Here is a 23,462-nt window from a genome sequence, read left to right as displayed (position 1 = left end):
GGTTACTATGTAAAGGAAAAAAAAAATAGAATGATTAATGGTAAGGTTAGTCAAGAATGAATATTTATTTTATAAAATATAAAATGTGTAAATTATTAAGAAGGACCATATAAAAAATATTTAGAAACAAAACCAGTATATCTTATATAATACACAAAAATATTCTTATAAAAAATTGAAAATAATTTCTTATTAAAGAATAATATTTTTTCGGAAGCTCTCTCAAGAAACTGCAAAAAAATCATTATTTCCTCAAAATAAATTAATTCAAACACACACTAGATGCATAAAGTTATGAAGACATTATGAATGATTTTTGCTATTTGAGAAGTGATTAACTGATCTAATTGATTAGTTAATTATTATAAATGATTATTTTGGAGGCAAAGATTATAAATGAAATTTTATATTTGGGAAGTTAAGAAGAAATCTGTAAATGATATTGAACGCATTAATAGTGGTAAATGAAATTCCGTTTAGATCCATTAAGTTAAAAAGAAATTTACAAATGACTTTTTTTTCTAGGTTTTTGTTAAGTGATTTTTATTTTTGGTCAATTGTTAAGTGATTATTTATTCAGTGAGTGGCAAACAATTATAAATAAAAATTTATTGTACGTTAAGATGATGTTTCTAAATAACTATTACTTGTTGTTTAATGGTTATTTATTTATTTATTTTGGTTGAAAAATGGTTATTTTTATGGTGGAAATGGTTGTTTTTTTATTGAGTATTTAACAGCAGTAAGTGAAATTCTATGTTAAAGTCATAAATTAAAATGAAATTCATGAATGAATAATGTTTATTATTAAGTGATCATTTTCTCTCACTAGATAGTTAGCAATAGTAAACAAAATTATTTTTGTAAAAATACATGAAGTTATAAAGAAATTTATGAATGACTATTTTTTATTACTGTGTAATTAATTATTAATTCCGGATAATTGAGTTTTATTTTCTTTAATATTATTTTTGTATAATTAATTATTAATTTATTTTTATTCATTAAATGAAATATAATGATTTTATTCTCTAAACAAATTTTTGATTTGAACATTTTATTTTTTTTAAATATAAATATTTCTCAATCGTCTTTATCTTGGATATCATCATCTAAAATTTTATTAGTTCATGTATTTTAATATTTGGTTGATTGTTTATAATATACATACATAAAAATACGTGAGATTTATATTTTTTTTACATAGTTTCACACATATTTTTATATTTTTACAGGAGATAAAATTTATCTTTTACGACATTTTATATATTTATTTCTAAAATAATGCCCATTCGTGCTCAGCTTTTGATGACTTGATCTATGTTACATCCTCTCTTTCTCCGGCGCGGGCCACCTCAAACGTTAACACCACATCATTCTTTTCTCGTCACCATCAGTGGCTGGTGGGTGGAGTCTCTCTCTCTTTCTCTCTCTCTCGCCGTTTTAGCGCCACCTTTTTATGAACTCAAAGCTTTTCTTGCAATCTAGCTCCAACTCAATAGATAAGGAGAGAGAAACTTTTGAGAGTGATGGTTTATTGGGTTACTCAATTTAACGTGTTTCTTCTTCTTCTTCTTATGCTTTTGCTTACTATTTAACCCTACCTCATCTCCATTTTTCCATTCCTGAACCTTTCTTTTTCTTTTTCCTTTTCCTTCACTTTCCCCTTTTCTCTTTCTCAGTAATCCTCGGGATCTCATCTGACCTCTCTCTTTTTGTAGACAACAACTCTTACACAGTTCCTGATCAGTGCAAAGCAGTTTCCACAACGAGGTGATTCAGTTCAATTCCCGAGGATCATTATTAATTATTCTTTTCACTTTCTTTTCTTGTTCCCCGTGTCAGCTTGTGTTTCCTTCCCTTTCTTTTAGTGCTCTTTTTTTCTTTTTTCTTTTTGGTTGGATTTGAGATATTCTTATAAAAGTTTCTTCTTCTTTTTTTTAGCATATATATTGATCCTGTGAATTTGTGCTGCAAAAGAAGTTGGTTTCATCAGATCTACACAGGAAATCTACAGTTTTTTGTTATCTTCTAAGGAGAGCAATATCAAGGTTCTTCTTTCACCATCACCTTTTAAAATTGTTCTTAATCTTATGCTTTGAATTTCTTGTATCATATGGGATTTGGGTTCCTCATTCAATTCCTTCAGCATATTATTATGTGAGTGCATGAAAATGGTGGTTGATTTTATATGGTTCAAGTCAACTAGCATATATAAGTCCAAAAATAAAAAGAGAGAGACAACTAAAAGACAGAAACCATAGTCAAATGCTAAATGTCAATTACATGAAATCTTTGACATGACTTTGATCTCTGTGTTTCGGTTGGAGTTTGTATCCCATCGACACCTAAATCATGCTTTCACTTGTTCCCCTCTTTCTTTCTTCCTTTTTGGTTTTACACGCGACACTATTAATCTCTTTGCATATAAATGAACAGAAATGTTCTTTTTCTGCATGTGATGATATTTCCCCCCCAAATCGCTTTATTGTACAAATAATCAGCTTCTAAATCATTTTGACTTCAGTACTTGTGCTGTAAACCATTACGAATTAGACTCAGTTTGAGTGCTCTACCAACCCTATAGACTATATATTTGATTCTATATCCTACAAGATTTCTTGCCTCTGCATCATTGCATGGTAAAAAAGTGTGCCTTGATTGCCTTCTCTTTTGTGATTTACAACTCAGTTTAGTTTGTCTTTTTTAGGGTAAAAGAGACTCTATATTAAACTTGTACTTTTACCTTTTTTTATTTTTTTATTACGTTTTTATCATAGTTTTACTTAATCATTACAATTGATTTTATGTTTATAAATATAGACATCCAAACATAATTACATGTGAGTTCTCAATTATTTATTAGTTGTTGGTTTTATAAAAATGTGTAAGAATTTATAAAATATAATTAATGATCAATAAATATTTTATAACTTGATTAAGAATTAAAAAAAGTATGCAAGTATCAAAATTAACAATCCCAGTCTTTGTCGGATATCTTAACCAGACACTAATTAATATGTTTTTCTAATCCTTTCTTTCTTGTCTTACTCAGTTACTCTAACCAGTTGAACTTAGAACATTCATTCAGCACTATCATTGTTCAATTTTCACCTTTATATATAGTTATGCTCACCAAACACAACTCATGTTATGTCACGACGATTAGAAGCAAATAATGGTTTTGGATCATTTTATGTTCTCCTTTTATTGGTCATGTACTCCAGTAAATAATCAATGTGGAATATATTCCTACTCGGTTGCAATTTTTCTTCAAATATTATTTTAAGATTTAGAGCATGCATACATTGAAGGTATAAAACCCAACATACATAACTTGTAACATATATTATCAATTTTGGGGTGGCAGTGAATCTTCTAATTTATGTCGTAGCCACAATATATACAAGAGAAAAAAAGATGCCAAATACTAATAAAGGTAAAATCGTCTTATATGTTCTTTTTGTTTTTGTTGTTTGATTTATTTATTTTTCCAAATGCAGGTTTCAAATCTAGAGCAGATATGAACACTTTTTCACATGTTCCTCCTGGCTTTCGTTTCCATCCCACTGATGAAGAACTTGTTGATTACTACCTTAGGAAAAAGATAGCTTCTAAAAGGATTGATCTAGATGTGATAAAAGATGTCGATCTCTATAAAATTGAGCCATGGGATCTTCAAGGTATCAGCCTCTTATAAGGTTGCAATTATATAGATAAGCTCAAATAAAATTATACTTTAAAGAATTATCCTACTATTCCTCACATTTGTTACTTGTGTTGACAGAATTATGCAAAATAGGAACTGATGAACAAAATGAATGGTATTTCTTTAGTCATAAAGATAAGAAGTACCCAACTGGCACTCGCACCAATAGAGCAACAAAGGCAGGATTCTGGAAAGCTACAGGAAGGGACAAAGCAATTTACTCTAAGCATTGCCTTATTGGCATGCGAAAGACACTGGTGTTTTACCAAGGAAGAGCCCCCAATGGACAGAAATCTGACTGGATCATGCATGAGTACCGGCTCGAAACCAATGAAAACGGAACTACTCAGGTAATTACTACCAGATTACCTTTCATTTTTAAAAAAAACTTCCCTCTTTTTTTTTCTTCTTCTCGTTTTCAGATCTTTCATCTACGATGAAAGATCTGAAAACCCTAAACTCTAATAACAAACTTTTATGACTTGCGAGGGTAGGGATTAGATCAATCGTATACTGTCTTATCTTTATAATTTTCTGCAAAAAAACTTTTTATCAGATTCAAACCAGAGACGTTCCGGTTACAAGAAGCAACCTCACCGTTGTTTCGAGCAATTAGTGTAACACCCTCTCTTGTATGCATCCAAGAGAGTTGTTTGCTAAGCGGATTAGAGTTCTTTAATCATATTTTAGAGACTGAAAATCACTTTTACAATGCTAATTAAAAACTTACAATTGAAATCGGGTTCGTCACAAAAATCAGAGTATACTTTCAAAATTTCTCAACTACCGAAAATATAACTTTCCTAGCAGACCTTGCTGTCTTTAAAAATTCGTATAAAATTCACTTCAACGATTCAAAGAAATATTCTTTTTAATCTAGAAACTAGACATTCGGGGCTTCGCGTTCATATAAAATAATAGTAATTTGAAGGTCGTTTGCCCCTCAAAACATAACTCGTAAGGCGAGAGTTAAAATCAGTGAATTTATATCAATAAGTTTCGCCTTCAATGAGGCACACTGGTACTAAAATTTGAAAATAAAACTGGTAACAAACGTATATAATGGGGGGCAAATTTTCTTTGGAAATGAAAATTACTTTACCTGAGCAATAGAAACTTTGGTTGAAGCACACAAGATTTGCAGACTTTTGTGTACCATGCTAATAATTAATTTGTATCAATATTTATTTTTACCACCCTCATAATTTGATTTATGAGAGCCTTTACCAAAGTTTTTCATTCTAGCATTGTTTTATATGTTGAGTACATAATTCAAGAAGAGCACTATTACACAAATAATCTTTTTCATATATAATTATTAGAGTCTAATTTCTGTAACTGCTTTTCAGGAAGAAGGGTGGGTTGTATGTAGAGCTTTCAAGAAAAGAATGACAACAATGCGGAAAGTGGGGGACTATGAATCACCCTGTTGGTATGATGACCAAGTCATATTCATGCAAGAGCTTGAATCCCCAAGGCGAATTTCTCACCCTAATTATGCATCGTACCACCAACACTACCCCTGCAAGCAGGAGTTGGAATTGCAATACAATATACCCAATGACGCTTTCCTCCAACTTCCACAACTTGAAAGCCCTAAATTTCCTCAATCTGCAACCAGTTTAAGTTGCAGCCCAGTTGTCCCTTACGGCTTTGATAGCAATAACAATGGAAGTGCTTTGCAGTCGTCATCACTCACTCAAGAAGAACGCATACAGCGTTGCCAGCAACAAAATCTGCAATTGCTTTATGGTAGCAATGATCAAGCAGTAGAACTAGTGACGGATTGGCGAGTGCTTGACAAATTTGTTGCTTCTCAGCTCAGTCACGATCAAGAAGTTTCCAAGGAAGCCAGTTATTCCAATGTGGCTGAACAAAGTACTATGCTTGCAAATGAATCCAAAAACCCAGAAAACGGCAAGGAATATGCTTCAACATCAACATCCAGTTGCCAGATTGACCTGTGGAAGTGAAATTTTATAACCAGAAGATGCATACTAATTATAGAGGGTAAAGTTTAACGCTGCAAAAAAGACCAAAAAAAAAAGTATTGGTTCGGTTTCTGTACATAATAAACCAAGAAGTATTGAATGTGCTTAGCAGTTGAACCTCTGGTATCCATTAATGCTTCACAAAGGATAAGATGCTACAAATACGCCTATAGCAAATATATTACATATTACTTCAAGGTGAACAGTCTGGGACGAGCTCTGTGAGTGTAGTGGTTTCATCATTACAAAATTTGCACTTGAAATTAAAGTTACATATACACACATGTATTTAATTAATTGTACTTGAAAACCATAGTTGATTCTACCTGTACTAGGAAGTGAAATATGGAATGTAAAGGTTTGAGAATCTAAACCAAGCATATGCACTTGAACAAGAATATATGTACATTTTTCTTGCCCATTGTTTATGTGTCATAATTTTCGTACGTTGATTCTAGGAAAATTTCAAATTGTCTGTAGCATATGGCTCGTTTTTGCTAGTGTGAAATTTTGCTTCAGTACTCTTACAAGCAAAATGAGGGAGAAAGTGATGAGGCTCTTTTAGCAAATGTTTAGCCACTTGTGAATAGAAGCATTTATCCCAGAAAAATTTCTTATTTAATTTGTTTAGGATGACATAGTCGGTGGAATGTCTCAAGTCATTAACAAGAATATCACAAAAGAATCCTCATGGCTGTTATATGGCATAAATGCTTTCCAAGATGAGTTTTATTGTCATTGAGGAATTTTCTGTTTTGGATGCAATGAAGTTTTATTTTTGGGTAAAAATAAAATAGCTATTTTAACCACCAAAAAATAAAATAAAATATCTATTTTAAATAGATAGGATTAGGGATAAAGTCTTAATTTCTAAATATGAAGCCACAGCACAGACCAAAGGAACATCCAAATAGTGTACCTGTTGATGCCAGTAACCTAGTAAGAGTTCGCGCTGCTAAACTTAATGTGCCATATTTAAAAGCAATGCAACAGTGATGGCTAAAATATACCTGTAAGCGGTTCGGGTAGCCAAGAGCAACCCAATGAATTGCACATGTACAAGGAAACTACTCACTATACCAAACTGCTTTGGCATACATTTTAACTTAATAGTGCATAAGGCTAATTTATCAAGATCTCTGGAAGGATACTGAAGCTCTTGAATGTCAGTTGCATGGATCGATAGGGATACGAGTACCTATATAGGTATTAACTGATAGAGGGACGAGATACTACAGAGTTTCTAAAAAACTAGTACAGCATAATTTATCATATACAACTATAAAATCATAAATGATAAAATAATTAAATCATAAGAAATATTTTAAAATGCACAAGTTTTGAATAGAGTAAAATTTAAATTTATTTTACTTAATAATAAAATATTAACATAATAAAGTAAACCAATTAGTATCAAAATTTGATATTTTATATGATTGGCTTATACTTAATTTATAAATGAATATTTAGGACTTGCCAATTACCAATTACCAATCTGTATTCAACAACCATCAGTACTTGTATCGATACAGATACGGTTTATGAGTGCTGATACATTATATATATATATATATATAGAAGCTGTTTCATATCAAACTAAGGGGAAAGATCCGTTTACAAACAATTTAAAAGAGTTTGTAAACAAAAAGTTTGTAAATATAACTCTTCCCTCGAACTAATTCAATAATTAAGAGACATTCCAATTTTCCATTTTCACAACGCATACCTGTGTGTGAAGATGGCTTCTCCGGTTGAAATTGAGATTCCTCTATTAACCAGAGGCATATCTTCTCGGTGGTTCAGCAGTTGCCAGAGCTAACTCAGAGGGTGCGCGGTCACACAGGGACTAAATAGAGCCATGTGTTCGAAAGTGCCACCCACCGGACCGAAGTGTGTTTTCAAAAGTGATGGTTTAAATACATGTTGCAAAGCAAATCTAAGCACCTAATCATGCATGCTATTCAAGGGCAAACAAGTGGTTGTTTGTGTAGAGCTAGGGCCTAGGTGTCATTCAATATCGACGACGAATGAAATTCTTGTGTCTGAGTCAAGAAACAAAATTCCTTTCAAGCAATGGCACGACACAATGATTAGGCGTGCGCCCATCAACTTAATCATAATGCAGGTTTCAACTCTAGTCAGAGTCATGACTTGCACAGGTGTGAGAGTGTTTGGCATGCTTGCAAGAAGATTTCTCAAGAAAGTGTGTTTTTCTTACCTTTGACATGGAGCAGTACTCTATCACAGTAGGGTTTTTATTTTTTGTTAACATAATAGTGCTTCACTTGTCTTCTTAGGCATGATAAAGAAGAGAGAGATATTGACCTGTGTTCGCCTTACAAAGCCAATAAACAAGCATGCCATGTGCAGTGGTGTGATTAATAATGGGGTTCATTAAAAGTTTTCTTTACATGCTAAGGTTGCATTATTGACGACCATGTGAATGTGATAAAGTTCCATGTGATGATGCAATAAGCTTGCTTAATTAGTTCCCTAAATGCCAAACCTCCACAGTTCCCGGAGTCACAAAGTCTGCTCTTTGTATTTCTTATCCAAAAACTAAAAAAGGAAAAAGAAAAGTAAACTTTTTATTCCGAGTTAGGTTAATGACAAAATTGTTAATCTTATCCGCTTTTTTATTTCCGGGATTCTTCATTTGGGGGTACTTTGTTATTAATATACATGAAGCAGGAGTAACATAGTTGTTAAAATTTCGATTTATCAGTACGATTTTATGTTTTTATGATTTTTTTTAATCAAAATAAATTATTAATATTTTAAACACTTTTACGTTTTATGATTTTTTACATTATAATTTTACGTTTTATAATTTTTTAATTCTTTTCTGATTTTATTTAAAATCTCGATTTTAACAACATTGAGACGAAGAGCAATAGCAATTTTTCTTTTTATACCGGTACAATATATCGATATGTAGATCACACATGAAGTAACAAAATGTAGAGAGAGTAAACATGATTTTGGAATTACTGTAATGCCACGATACAGGGTTAAATTGAGCAAATTCTTTCAATTGGATGAGAAATTAACGGAACAAACTATGCCTCCATCCTTCGAAGTGTAACACGAAAACCATGAGCAGTGAGCTGTAACGCTTTAGGGGCACATTCCCTGGATGAAATGTTGGGGAAACAACCATAAAGGGGGAGAGACAATTCTTCGTTTATTATTATTGATGTTTCATTCTTTTTTGTTTGTTTAAGAATCCACTAATTTGAAAAGAAAATCATAAATAGAATGCCAAGAAACTCTTCCCTCGGGAAAGGCGGAAGAAAAATAACAAAGCACAAGTAAATAACAAGTAACTTGATTGAAGCCATTAGAATTAGTCTAATGTAGAATTTAGATAGTTTGTAATAGGTTGTGTTAAATTTCCTATAAAAAAACAAGAAACATGATTGATTTCTTAAGTTGCTAAGTTCAGATCTTGGGTCGCGAGTAGGGACCGGGTCTCCCCCACTAGTATGTGGGCTCTAATTGGATTTTTCAATTTTAGCAGAAGTTACTTTCTCAGTAAGTTGACCTTGGCTTCTGAGGCCTATCTTATCATTGCATAAAACCATATAGGAGTAGGATAACTTTATGCATACACTTCTTTTGATTTCTTTTAATCAAGTGATTATAATTTGTTAATTCTGAATTCCTAAAGTTTTTTATATCATTTGCAATAACAAAGCAAAATATTTTATATGAAATTACTTATAAACTAATAACTATGTATTAATTTTCGTCTTGTTTTAATTATTGTTTACAAGAACTTATTCTACAGAGAATGTAATTGATCTCAATGGAAACTTACCACTAGAGGTTTGTCTAGTTGAATATACTGAGCAAAGTTTCTAATTTTTTTTTTTTATTTTTATTTTTTTTTGGTTTCCATATACAGAAATCAGTGCGAATAATGCATGAATTCTTCCAGCACGCACTATCATATGACTTATTTTTTCCTTTGCTAATTGCACTACAAGGGAATATCTGAGCAAGGTTGTTCATAATGCAGCTACCTTGTGCTAAGCATAAATATGGTCTGGCTCACACAAATATATGCTCCTATTATCTTCATCCTAGTAGCTCTCATAGAAGAAGGAAAGAAAGAAGTCTAGAAAACCTTCTGCTAAATATGTTTTATCATCAACTAAATTTGGCTACATGTTCTATCTGGATGCATGCCCATTGCCAATGCTCCAGTATGGGAGATGCAAGGCAAAATTATTCCTATTTTGTATAATTGCAATGCTCACATGCATTGTGAACCTTATCTTATTTGGAATCTTCAGAGTGTTTTTTTTTTTAAAAAAAAAAAATAACAAATAAAAATAAAATTAAATCTTGCTTCCAAGAATGCCTTTAGTACCGTTAGGTCTTTTCATGAAAACAATGGATACATATGGTCCAAAAATTCTACAGTAATATACCAGAAGAATGCAAGCCTATGCAGTTTTCTAGTTAATCTTATAAACAATTCAATCATCTGTAGAGCAAACTGTATAGTGCAAGCTAACCTAGATTATTTAGGCAAAAGCCAGGTTCAAGCGCTGAAAGATGTGGAGGTACTCTGACCAATGATTATAGAAAGTTAACGAATTTCTGTTTATATTATGTTTCATTTTCGAGATCATATTCATCGGGCAGATTGAGATTAGGTAGAGGAATTAAATATCATATATGATATGCAAAAAAGCATCTATTTCAACTAGAATTCCAATTGCAGAATTCGATCTCCAAGGGATATTAGCATCTAAAGAGAAACTCGTCATTTTATATCCTTCAGCATACATAAGATAAATTTAAGCAAGAAATAGAACTTCAAGTTGCATGAAAGTACTATGTCATATGGATGGGAAATCGAGACCAACAGGTAGGATAATTATATATATATCCAGCAAATTAGGAAGTAGATATTACATGGAGAAAGATGTTTGCACAAAATAGGTTCTGACTTTCTACAGAGACCGAGATCCCAACATAGAACATATAGGGTAGTTCAAGAAAGGGCTTCATCTGTTCAATGCCTATATGCTCTCAGAAGTCCAAAAGGAAAACAAATGCCTCATTTGTAGTCTCTGGTATATTTACACAAATATGGTCTGTTGTAGCAGGGATTACAACAACTATTTTGCATCGCAAAGGCCTGTTTTTTCATCACAGAAACCATCTCTGTCAAGCAGTTTTTGTGGTGGAGCACTTAACAGGGGAGATGATGGAGAGCCATAAGCATTTCGTCGTTTGTTCCCACAACCTAAGCTTGCTCTTGTGCTCACTCCAGTTACAGGATTTGTGCCACTAGCATACTTGCATAAAGCCTACATAATTTAATCAAATAGTCATATCAGTCACACGTTGGGTAAATTGTACTCCGAGAAAGTATTTCAACCACACGGATACGTATTCTAAGCAGGAATGGATCCTCATGTAAAGGTTAAGGGAAGAGAGATAAACAGAAAGAGCCAAAGACACTAAATAAGCTCCAACTTAGAACCTGTCAAAATTTGTGGACCTCCACTACATAGGTCTAAGTATACATATTTTTTTACCTGATCATCCTATCAGGTGAATGAGGGGCAAAAAGGTTTCTTGTTCTTATTACAAGACTGTGATTGGATCCTCCTATGTTTGATAAAAATAATCATATTCTCCTTCGAAAATAAATCAGAAAAAGGAAATTATTCATTTGAATTAAGAACAACCGACTAAATTGGTCCTAGTTACTGAATGAGTAGAAGAAGGGGGAGATCCTTGAAGGAAGAAAAGGATCCAATCACTTTGAATGAATTAAATGAGGATCCTATCATGCCAAAACTCACATAAAAAATCCATTACCATTATAATTAATGGTATAATGGCCATACCTGCTTTTGGTAAAGGTCCAACACAGCATCACTAAAGTCGGCACCTTCGATGACGGCACCTCCAAGGTCACTCCGGGTGAGGACTGTTCTCAGGAGAATGGCATTCGTGAGATTGGCTTCATTAAGAACCTGTAGACCCCAAACAAGAAAATCATATAAGCCAAATAAAAGGAAAAAAATATATATAAAATTAATCAAATCAATGCAGTTACCATGCGATCCATCAGTGTATCACTAAAATCAGCACCTGAAAAATGTCAAATGGAAATATTTGAGGAAACTACAATCATTGACTTTTGCAATTTACATACAAGAAGAAACACAGGAAAGTGTCTGCAAAGAAACTGTGGAGTTGCAAGAGAACAATAAAGCAAATACTTCTCCTAGGTTCATGAAATTTATATAGATAACCATTTTAATTTCATAAAACACATCAGTTTTTTTTTTTTTTTTTTTTTTTTAATTACATTAGTTCTTTATGCCTTTTGCAGGACTTGATTTCATATGTTTTAATTTACTTTTATCATGACTTACAAGGGGAAAAAATTGATCTGTCTGGATGATTAGTCAAATGTGGGTCTAACAGAATATATTAGAAGAACGTATTACACTTTTTCTTATCTAAAGCAATGTTACTTTGGATTTTATTCAAATATATTGTGAAGACATTACATCCTTCCCTATACTTTGTGTAGAGAGGAGAGTTTCATACGTTGCCTCTTACTTTTTATATTTTGAAGACATTAGCTACCTTAGAATTCTATACATATAGAACTTTCAATAAGCTTATACCTGTAAAATTTGCCTTGTAAGCAACTGCTTTCTCAAGATATGCACCATTGAAAGTTGAACCGCTAAAATCAGATTCTCTCATATCAGCAGCTGTGAAATTGGCTCTTCTGTATCAGTAATTTAGAATGATCATGATGAATAGACGACACTAAATTTCTACACTAATTAGATTTCAAATAATTAGCTAGGAAGTGACAACTCAGAATAAATTGAAGCAGCAATTTCCTACAATGCTCAATTCCTCATATGTATATTTAAAAAAAATAAAAATAGTATTGTATACAAAAAAAAAGTAAAAAAAAATAGTGAACTGTATTAAATTGTTACAAATAAATTTATATGTCCACTGTTTGGAACAAGGTGGCTCACTTTCCTCCTATGGTTATGTGCTTTTAATTGACAATACATATTTTTTTTACTGCTTCTGTTTTGCCCGTCAAGTAGTGCCTCCAACACATCCCAGCAAAGCCATTGGTAATTCAGCGCCCAAATGAAACATCAATGTGAGGGACCAATGGATTGCGGAAAGCATAACAAAACAGAGTGATCTTCAATTTGGAAATTGCACTGGTGAAATAGTTTTTCTATTTGTTTTCACACAAGAAAAAGTTGAGCAAAATACAAAAACTGTGGTGTAGAGCAAATGCTTAGTTTCTACCTGGTATAACCAAAATTGGAACAATAACAAAGGAACATTGTTCAAAGTTTGGAATGGACACCACAACCTCATTCAACATTTGTTCGGTACAAAATAAAAGTTATTGTTATTGGTTAATAATAATAAAACGTACCTACTTTTAACTTCAAACCAGTCTACTAAGTATGAGAGAAAATAGAACATTTCCAGACTGATTCTCCACTATATATCTATCATCTTAGTATACTCTTAGATTTTACTTTCCTCCTTCTTCTTTTTTTGATATAATTCTAATAAAGTTAAAAGGAATGAGAATAATAATATTGCATATCTAACTTCAAATAAAACAGGGCCCAATTGAGACATTACCTGAAATTTTCATTCACATGCACTGCTTTCCTGCATTATATTAAAACAAAAAAAATAAGCGAGCCCAATTTTGTTTTTCTTTCCCATAATCCCAAAGAAACCACAATTATAACATTCAATGTAAGAATGGACCAACCTGAGGTCAGCAGAACCAAATTGGGCAGCGGATCCTATCCCAAATTCACCCCTCAATTCAGCTTCATATTTGTTAAGATCAGCAAGGGCAGACATGTCAGAGCTCAAGGCAATAACCGCAGCTGCCAACGTTGTCGAAATCAGTTTTCCCCATTTCTTGGATTCTGCATTGACATATGGCAACCCAACCTCTGTCATTTTAATACAACGCTCTTTCTTTCTTCAATGAAAGATAATATGATAGAATAAAAGAAAGAAAAACAGGTACACTCACCTTGAGGGTGATATTTGTTTGAGTTCATTTGGCAGACAACGGGAAAAGGCTTTGGTTGAAAATTCAGCATATTTGAAATCTTGGAAGATGGGTGGAGAGGATTAATTGAAAGTAGTGACGATGAATTAAGTGCCATCATAAGGAAGATATTGAGCAGCTGGATTGGATATGATTGTCTGCCACTAAATGAGGAAGGAGAATCAAGTTCGAGCGAGCTTGCAGTTCAGCAATTCATCATCGAAGTGGAGGAGGGGACTGGTGGCAAAGAGTAGTACACGTGTTTTTGTGTTATCTGGTTTATGTGCATCGCCACATCTCAAAGTTTTTGTACTGGGGTCCAAAACTACAAATACGAATATATACCAGGCTTTAACGTTTCTATAATCAATTAGATAAGTTATTTATATTTATTTTTAAAATAACATTTTTCTGAGTTAAAAAATTAAAATGAAAATACTATTATAACCTTAAATAAATTATTATTACAAAAATATCTTGATTTTTGTTCCAAAACAATATCGTTTTGTGCTCAATGTAAATAACTTATCTACATTGACTGTAGAAAAAACAAACCTTATATATTAAGCTCTAATGTTTGTGAATACACACATAAAGGTTCCGTATAATTTTAGGGAAATTATACTCTTATATTACATATGATTCATATCTCATGTTACATTCACATAAAAAGATGCGTCTTTTTTTTTTTTTTTTAATTGGTGAGCCCTAGTTAATTTATCTCACAACATAAGATAATTTCTCTCCTACAACATGAGAAAAGTAAAGCCCATATTTTTATAGGGAAAAAGAAGTATCATTTAAAAGGACACAACTTGTGTCTTTTTAGATAAGTTACACAAAGTATGACCGGTCATACTTTGGGTGTGCATGACAACCTTCCCAGAATCAATTCTTTTTTAATTTCTGTTCCCGGGAACAGAAATGGATAGGAAACTCGTTTGGTAAAATCGGTTTATATTTTTGTTCCCGGGATGAACCAGTTTAATTTTTGTGCTCGAGAACAGAAAAAAGAATAAAAAAATTTCTATTTTTTTGTTCACAGACACAAAATGAGAAACACTTATTTCTCACAATTACTCTTCACCACTATCATCATCATCACCACCATCATCATCCCGACATGACCACCGCCACCATTGTCGCCACCACCGTTGTACCACCAATGTCATCGTCATAACCACCACCACCACGATGCCGCCGTCACCACCACCACCAACACGATGTCATCGCCACCATCTCCACCATGTCACCGTCATCACCACCATTACCACCGCTGCCACCACTACCATCGCCGCAGCCACTGCCGTCACCACTACCACCACGCCACCACCACCGCCACCGCCATCACCACCGCCACCACGACCACCATTACCACCATCATTGTCATAGCCACTGCCATCACCACCACCCCCATGCCCATCACCACATCATTGCCTCTGCCACCACGCCACCGTCACCAACCACCACCACCATCGCTACAGCCATTGTCGTCACCACCACCACCACGCCACAACCATCGCCACCGCCACCACTACCACCACCACCACCATTTTACCACCATCATTGCCACAACCATTGCCATCACCACCACCCCCACCACCATTACCGTCACCACGTCATCGCCACTGCCACACCGTCACCAACCGTACCACCACCATCGCAGTCACTGCCGTCACCGCGACCACCATGTCATCACCAACACCACCATGCCACCATTACCACGCCACCAACCGCCGTCGCCGCCGCCACTACCACCACCACCATTACCACCACCACCGCTGCAGTCACTGCCGTTAGTACCACCTCTGCCACCACCGCCACCATATGAAAAGGAAAGTGATGATCCAAAAAAATTATGCTTGATAGGAATTATTTTTTATTATATCATTTATTATGTTATCAAACGCAATTCTCATTCTCAGAATAAAAATATAATATGTTATCAAATACATTTTTTTCTCAGAAACTGTTCTAAGGCACAGAAATATAAATGAATTGTTTCTTTTCAGAAACAATGCCAGGAAACAGAATAGTTGTCATGCACACCCTTTGTGTAAATCTGAAAAATTGCTTTTTTTCTCTCCCCGTCACATCGCTTATGGGTAAAGTGAAAAAAAAGAAGTAATTTTTCAAATTTACACAAAGTATGACCAGCCATACTTTATGCAAGTCACTAAAAACACACAATTTATGTTCTTTTAAATGACACACACTAAGCCCATTTTTATATATGCAAAAAAATAAAATTATTTCCTAGCATACAAAAAAATATCAAACCCATATATTTAAGCGCTATTAGTATTTACCTTTCTATGTTCAATTATACTTGACTCTTTTCTTTTAACTTTTTAAAGTAATTATAGTAAAAAAAAAATATTTATCGTTTTAAATAATATAATTTTATATTTTTAAGTGAAATAATTATATTTTTATGATTTTTTATTTTTTCCTTCTCCAAAATACTATCTCTTTCTCTTTTCTCTTAATTTTGTGGAAGAGAAAAATATAAAATATAATCAAATATATATCAAAATAAAATCATTTTACTTAAAATGATACAAAATTATATCATTTAAAAGTTGCAGATTGGCTAGCTACCATGTTATGGAAGGAAGTTGGGAGACCCAATTTTTTGATACACCTCCCTTCGAATGCAGCAGCCTTGTAGCTCGCGACTCAATGGGCATTGCCATGCCTAGACTAGTTAGGATCTAGTTTTCCTTTTCTCTTTATGTCTTTATTTTTCATTGTTAGTCAAAAAAAAAAACAAATATTTTTTCTATAAAATATTATCTTTTCAATTGCTTTTTCTATTAAATTTTTTGGTATAACTTTGTTTATCATGATTTGACAATCATCGTTGATTGTAACTTGTAACAATCTTTGTAAGATTTCAATTCTGACATTATTTTGAGTGAAAATTTTCTTATATTATCATTTATTTTTATGTTAATATTAATTATATAATATATTACATTTATTAAATGAAATGATAAAATATATGTATAAAGATCTATACATTACTACTAAAAAAAATAGTTATTTTAATTTAAAATTTAATTCAAGTTAAACCTGTATAGATACTCTATAGTCTATAGTCTACAGTGTTTCTGTTCAAAAAATTTGTCTCAAAAAATTATAACGGGAATGCGGGAAAGGCACACAATAACTAAAAGATCAGAAAGCCCATTTTTACGTGGACCGATGAATACAGAATCTAGTAAACAGCAGCTTTTGCATTTAAGTTCCGTGGCATCACAACTTTCAGACTACTGATTCCGGAATGCGAGGAACACCTACAAATGAACAACGTTTATGAGCCCATTGGCCTATTTTCTCAATAAGGAACTCTTCCAGGGAGGGAGAGGGCTAGTTTGAGCATGTGAACTTGGCAGCGGTTTTAGACCCTCACAAAAGTCCCATTTGGTTTATTTATTGTGTGAATTTTGCCAGTTTTGAAACTTCATTTAGGGGACGTTTGGTTGATGAGAAATTTTTTGAATACTAGGAAAATAGTTAAAAAGTGAGATAGGTAGGAAAATGTAAAAATAAGTTGTTTGGTGGAGAAAAACTTTACTGGAAAAATTAGATAACTTTTATGAAATCTATGTTTGGTTGAAGGTAAAATATAGATGGGAAAACAAGTTGGTATTACGAAAATAACCCTGATTTTAAATTTTTTTTTACTGTATGTTTGGTATTACAAAATCTCAAACATACGAAAATCTATGTTTGAGATTTTGTCTTTTTGAGGCCTCTTTTTGCTCTTTGCAATTTTAGTTTTCAAGATATTGTTCATATTTTAACAGTGCACAGCATAAACAAGAAGCATCCAATTCCAGAGTTAAATTCGCCAAAACAATACAATTGAATCCAAAGACTTCAAAGTTAGAATGCTCCAATGACGGAGTCTGCCACCCAAGAAGTCGTGCTACAAGTCTCCTGTGTCTATTTCTGTTGCAAAAAGGATAAGAAGAGAGCAAGAACCGAGGATGCTTTGGCAAGAGAGGTAACTGTTGCTGCAAGTTTCCTTTTTTGAGGGGGTATAATGGTCTCTAACAATTTCTCTACACAGTCATTTAGCTAGTTTTCACACAAAAACCACCTCCAACAAATCTTTCTCAACATTGACAAAACCTATCATTCCACCAGCAAATGGAAAAAGCAATGCAAATAGGATAGCTGGTATTTAGATTGAATCTATTCAACCAAACAAGTCATTTCTGGATTCCTTCCTTCATTTGCATAGAAAACTTTGAAAACCCTCTCAACCAAACACCACCTTAGTTCAACTTAATAAATCCTTCTTCATATGTACCTTCCCCTGTTTTCTTTTTACGTGGAGGAGAATGTATTCAGTTGCCATCCTAATACACATTCATTTATTACGTCTAAATTTTCAACATTTGTATTTTTTTTAATTCTGTGTTTAGCAATGTTTTCAATTACGAAATATTAAGATCAAGAGTAAACACCCTTTTTAGTCCCTGGCAATATCTACGAAGTCCTTTTCAGTCCCTGGCAATAAAAAATGACTAAATTGGTCCCTGAAAGTACAAGAAAATGGCCACTCTACATATTTGGGAGTTGACATAAGGACTAACATGACTTTTTTTTGTAATTTCAGGGACCAATTTGGTCCTTTTTTATTGTCAGGGACTAAAAAGGACTTCGTAGATATTGACAAGAACTAAAAAGGGTGTTTACTCTAAGATCAAATGTATCCAAGTACGCTTTCTCATAAAAGTAAAACTTATCCATGTTATGACCATATATTGATGTCAATATTACAATCAAATACAACTAATATTAAATGTCTCATACCCAATTCACATCCAAACAAAACTAATACATACCAGAATGCCTTCACTTTCAACGTAAATATCTCATTGTTCAGTTAATTATTTTGGTTATCTCTTGTATATAGAAACTCATCATCATGAGTTGATCAATCAATTCAGTTCATTCTTCAACTTAGTCGTTTCTGTTCTTCTTCTACTTCTCTGCTCCCAGTTTCAAGTTTGCTGATAAAGTGAAATTTGAAGACTCAAGCAAATGAGCAAAACTGACATATAAGTATTGTTGATTATTAATAATGTAACTCAAATTTCATGCAGTTGTCCTTTGAGATTTCCCTTTTTGTAGAAAAATCATTGTATATCTGAATTAAGCTAAATAAAAAACAGATATATCAGTATTGTTGATTAACGAGATATGTAAATACTTAATTTACATGGAATAATTTTTTATTTTTCTAATAAACAATAATAATGCGTAAGATTATTATTGGGGAATCAGAGAAACATCATATTTCTTTCATTAATTACAAATATCATTACAGGCGCAGACAGATGTAACAAGAAATTTACAAACCAAGCCTACTCAAAAAAAAAAAAAAAAAAAAAAAAGATTTAGACAAAAATGTGGGAGCAGTTGGGTTTGCTCAATAACCTCCAACATCTCTTCCTTTGTAGTTGTGAGCGGCGAGAGTCTCTTATCTCTCCATTTTAATTCCTCTCATCAGGGTGGAATGGGCGTATGAATGCAGAATTCATCTGCCAAACCTTGACTGATGCAGTCACAGTGGCCCCTGTTGCATTATTGAACAAGAACAATCTAGCAGCTCCATAGATTGCCCTTGTTGGATAAACGCGGGATGTCACACATGTCCTTCCACCTTGAGCAAAACTTTCAACTACAGAATGGTCCACCTAAATTATATTAACCAGACATTCCATGAAAAAATAAAGTTGATTAGTTGGTCTTGTTCATGTGCATAAGATAAGATATATTAAGAAAGAAAACCATAGAGAGATATATTACAAGGATTAACTTACCAATATCCTTACAGACAGCTTTTCATCTTTGAGTACTGGAACCAAGCCTCCAAAGATTTTCTTTATAACATCAGTTGCCAGAGAAGACCTACGGAATAGATATAACGAATTCAACATTGTATTTTTTCTCAAACTTAATACAAAATTATTTTCTATCTCTAATTTAGTACCAAACAGAAACAACACTAGTTCAAGTACAAAACAAAAAATAGTGTAATAATACCTTGATTGGTCAGAGCAGAAGGAAGTCTTAAGATTTCCATCACTTCCTTTAACCACATAGAAGTAGACAGGAGTATATTCAGAAAGGCCATCATCTGCCAGAACCAGAAGACCAAAAGGTCCTAAGGCACCGCGTTGAGCTGCTCCACCGCTGGTGTCACACTTGTACTCCACGTTGGACTGAGCTGTCTTATCCAAGGCTTCCTTATCTATCTCAAACTCAGCTACAATGTCCAACTGTTACATTGGCAGGTTCAATTTCATGTCATTTAGTTAGCTTGCCTTTATTTGGTGGTCTCCTAATTACTTACAACTTTAAAAAAAAATTAACAAAATGAACACAAACCTGTGTGGCTGTTCCGATATCTAGTAGCTTCCCCGACCCTGGCTTCACCTTCACATTTTTAAATTCGTCCCTTTTCAATCTCAAACTATCTGTCTCCATAACAGGCCACTGAAGTAAGTTGGTACCAGTTTTGTTATCAAGTCTCACTGTCCTTGGGATACCCTGTACAATTAAAACCAGTGTTTTTAGGTAGCTAATAAAAAAGACACAATATTGTAAACAAGAAAAAGGGTAATATACCTGAAGTGATGCCCAACCTTTGGCCACATCAGCATATTCACTGTCAAACTCTCCAATCCAACCCCACAACACTCTCCTCCCCATACCCGGATCATAAAATGTCTTGGATGCATAAAATACACCATAGTCATACTTCAACCCAATACCAACATCGTTCTTGGAATCATCTGGTATGAACTTAACATTCTTTTCATCATAAGTCCCCAGAGCGTAGTAATCATATCTATCTTCATCCAGGCTAACCTTCATCACATGCTTCACATCAGCACCATTAATGGAAGTATCCAAGCCATGTTGAGCCTTGCTGGACACAGGGTAGAAGTCCACACACTCCCACATGCCAGTGCCAGGCACAGCACGAAGCATTCCCTCTACACGCTCGTAGGTCTTGAAGTCCTCGGTGTCATAAATCAAGGCAATGCCAGTTTGGTTAATCTTAGATCCAATGGAGATGCGCCACTTACCTTGAGAGGTGAGCCAAGCAGTGGTGGGGTCACGGAAATCACTGGGATCAATGGCTGGTGGTGGGAAAAGGACAGGGTTTCCAGGGTATTTGATCCAATCTATAAGGAGTGGATCAGATGGGTCAGCAGGATAGGCAAGGTTCTGGACCTGCATTGACTCGTTGGTTGAACCAGTGTATAACATGATTACTTGACCATCGGGTAAGATGGTGGCAGAGCCAGTCCACACACCGTTTTGATCATACCATTTGTCGTTCACCATCGCCATTGGAAGATGAAGCCAGTGAGTCAAGTCCCTTGACACAGCGTGTCCCCAAACTATGTCACCCCAAACTGCACCATTCGGATTGTACTGGTAGAAGAAGTGATACCATCCCTTGTAGTACATTGGCCCTGAAATACACAAATTCCACCAACCATGTCAACAAGGTGCTCGAGTATTCTAAATGAAATCAATCTGACAGAGGACCCAATTGAAATTGGGGTAGTTCTTCCAATATTGTTGGAAAAGCTTTGTGCTTTATTCAATACTTCTCTAGAATTTGATTGCACTTAAACTTAAAAGACAAAATCATTATGGGTCTTTTCCAAATCCACTCAAGAATGAGACGAGTTTTGCAAAGACGAACTGCTGTTGAGACTATCTACAGTTTTATAAGATCCTAATTCCTTATTTTCTCATGATTTTTTTTTAAGTAATTTTCATATCATTTCAACCCTGTACAAAAATACATAGATTTCTGCATAAAGGATCCAGAGCATTAGACCAAATCTTGCATAAAAGATATTTGTAATAACGTTAGGAATATTTGACCAGGTCAATAGTAGGCGGCAAAAAAAAAAAAGTAAAACCGGGGCAAATTATTAGGAAACAAACTAAAAATTAAAGGGAGTTATCTAAAAACAAAGAGAAAAAGAGAGGGTGCTCTTACCATTAGGATCTGAAGCGGAGCAAACCAGATTCCCCCGTCAGAATAAACCAGAGTCAACCAACAAAAAAGAAAAAGTTAGCGTCATAAACATTTAACATTAATCACATATTTTATTTTATTTTTCAATAGAAAAGTATTATTTCGACAAGACTAACTAGACTCTCCCATGGATAGATTGGGGCTATAAAATTAATAAATCATCATCAACATTAATAATTATAACATAACAGTGGTAAGAAATTATAAGGAAAAAGGGATTATAAGTATAATCTGCCTAATTTTGAATAACACATAATTTTTTAAGAAAAATCACTATTTTTAATTGTTATATATGTTATTTGTTATCAATTTATCATTATAATATTGTGAGAATTGCATAAAGCTATTATCAAGTGTAAGAATTAAACTAATAATGACTATTTTATATAGGGAAAAATATAATACTATTACTTTTTATTAAAAAAATCATTTTTGATTTGGTCAAAATTGATGGTATTATAAAAATAATACAAAGTAAGGACAAAATTGATGGAGACTAAATGAAAAAAAAAATTCATACAACAATTATAAATGAGCTTAACCTATTTACCAAAAAATAAAATAAAAAATATGAGCTTAACCTTTAGGGATTAAAAAACAATTATTTTAATTAACGTCTCTTTTTTTATCGCTTTTCATTCTTTTCCTTTTTGGTTACAATTTTTTTTTCTATCCAGGCATAATGGTTAGAATAGAAACGCATATCCAATTTAATGTGAGAATGAGATCAAATCATTAAAATAGAATCTCCAAGGTTAATCTCTATTGAAATCCGTTATTCCTCGGAAATATTTCCAGAAAATAACGTGAGGGTATAATCTTATTTTAGAGTAACCGCGTTCATAGGATGAAAATGACAAGAATAAAATGAACAACCGTTCACAGCGGAGCAAAATTAGCAAAAGACTAAAAATGAATTACGTACCGTTCATCCAATTCTTCTCTGGCTGGAAATGGTAAGCTGTTCTCTGCCATGATAGCATAGTGTTATTCCAAGGAAACGACGCCGCATTGCTGCTTTTGAATAACCTAAAATTGGACTTCTCTGAGACACCTGCATCCACACCACGTGAAACAGGTTGCCATATTGGCCAAGGTACTGTTTTGCACGTCGCTTCTTCATTGGATGTTAACGTTGACAATAACAAATCTCCATCTTGTCCATTTGATGTCCTGTTGTGCCCATTAAAGGCTACAAACGAAACAAGTATTAGCAACCCGCTAAATATCACAATCAACTCCCTCAAGTGTCTGCGAGGCTCCGCCGGAGCTCCGGCGTTGTTGGGTCCATTGGGAATAGGAACATAAGAACGAGGGAGATCAGGATCAGAGGAGGAGGCATTAATTGTGCCGTCGCTTCTTCCCATGGCTGAGACTCAAACAAGGGAAATGGGCTTTTTTTAAGAATGTGCAACAATTATTCAGAGGCAATGGAAATATTGCTCGTGATGATAGGATGAAAAGTTTAACACTTTTTGGTTGGGTTTTTCTTACAAAGAGAGTAGGCAGAGTAATGTGTTTCGCTGCTAAGGAATTAAGAAAAAGAAAAGTAAAAGAAAGAAAGAAAGAAGAAAGAGAGAGGAG

General features: G+C 33.7%; 3 protein-coding genes across 6 annotated transcripts; 1 reads left to right on the top strand and 2 right to left on the bottom strand.

The window, feature by feature from the left end:
• Positions 1-2,046: 2,046 nt before the first annotated feature.
• On the top strand, positions 2,047-5,682 carry LOC133302137 (NAC domain-containing protein 7). Its single transcript, XM_061501885.1, has 4 exons — positions 2,047-2,051; positions 3,504-3,683; positions 3,788-4,059; positions 5,059-5,682. Exons 2-4 carry the CDS (start codon positions 3,524-3,526, stop codon positions 5,680-5,682), a joined length of 1,056 nt encoding a protein of 351 aa, XP_061357869.1. The 5' UTR covers positions 2,047-2,051; positions 3,504-3,523.
• Positions 5,683-10,527: 4,845 nt separating this feature from the next.
• LOC133302118 (thylakoid lumenal protein TL20.3, chloroplastic) lies at positions 10,528-14,090 on the bottom strand. Of its 3 annotated transcripts, none has more exons than XM_061501860.1 (7): positions 13,778-14,090; positions 13,505-13,694; positions 13,369-13,398; positions 12,363-12,469; positions 11,783-11,817; positions 11,571-11,699; positions 10,528-11,024 (listed from the first exon to the last, which is right to left on the bottom strand). In XM_061501860.1, exons 1-7 carry the CDS (start codon positions 13,914-13,916, stop codon positions 10,833-10,835), a joined length of 822 nt encoding a protein of 273 aa, XP_061357844.1. In that variant the 5' UTR covers positions 13,917-14,090; the 3' UTR covers positions 10,528-10,832. The 3 variants fall into 3 exon arrangements, with proteins under 3 accessions (XP_061357844.1, XP_061357845.1, XP_061357846.1); XM_061501861.1 differs by having other exon boundaries at positions 10,532-11,024; positions 13,505-13,667; XM_061501862.1 differs by lacking the exon at positions 13,778-14,090 and having other exon boundaries at positions 10,532-11,024; positions 12,363-12,452; positions 13,505-13,643.
• Positions 14,091-19,092: 5,002 nt separating this feature from the next.
• On the bottom strand, positions 19,093-23,462 carry LOC133302107 (acid beta-fructofuranosidase-like). Of its 2 annotated transcripts, XM_061501847.1 has the most exons (7): positions 22,804-23,462; positions 21,840-21,848; positions 20,444-21,300; positions 20,204-20,365; positions 19,859-20,094; positions 19,636-19,723; positions 19,093-19,509 (listed from the first exon to the last, which is right to left on the bottom strand). In XM_061501847.1, the coding sequence occupies exons 1-7, from the start codon at positions 23,243-23,245 to the stop codon at positions 19,306-19,308; spliced, it is 1,998 nt and encodes a 665-aa protein (XP_061357831.1). In that variant the 5' UTR covers positions 23,246-23,462; the 3' UTR covers positions 19,093-19,305. The 2 variants fall into 2 exon arrangements, with proteins under 2 accessions (XP_061357831.1, XP_061357832.1); XM_061501848.1 differs by lacking the exon at positions 21,840-21,848.

This window comes from Gastrolobium bilobum, unplaced genomic scaffold, assembly GCF_033153095.1.
Source record: "Gastrolobium bilobum isolate Gb01-03AN ecotype WA unplaced genomic scaffold, APGP_CSIRO_Gbil_v1 utg5726, whole genome shotgun sequence".
Lineage (NCBI taxonomy): Eukaryota > Viridiplantae > Streptophyta > Magnoliopsida > Fabales > Fabaceae > Gastrolobium > Gastrolobium bilobum.
The sequence above is the reverse complement of the archived record's forward strand: the minus strand, read 5'-3'. Positions and strand labels throughout refer to the sequence as shown.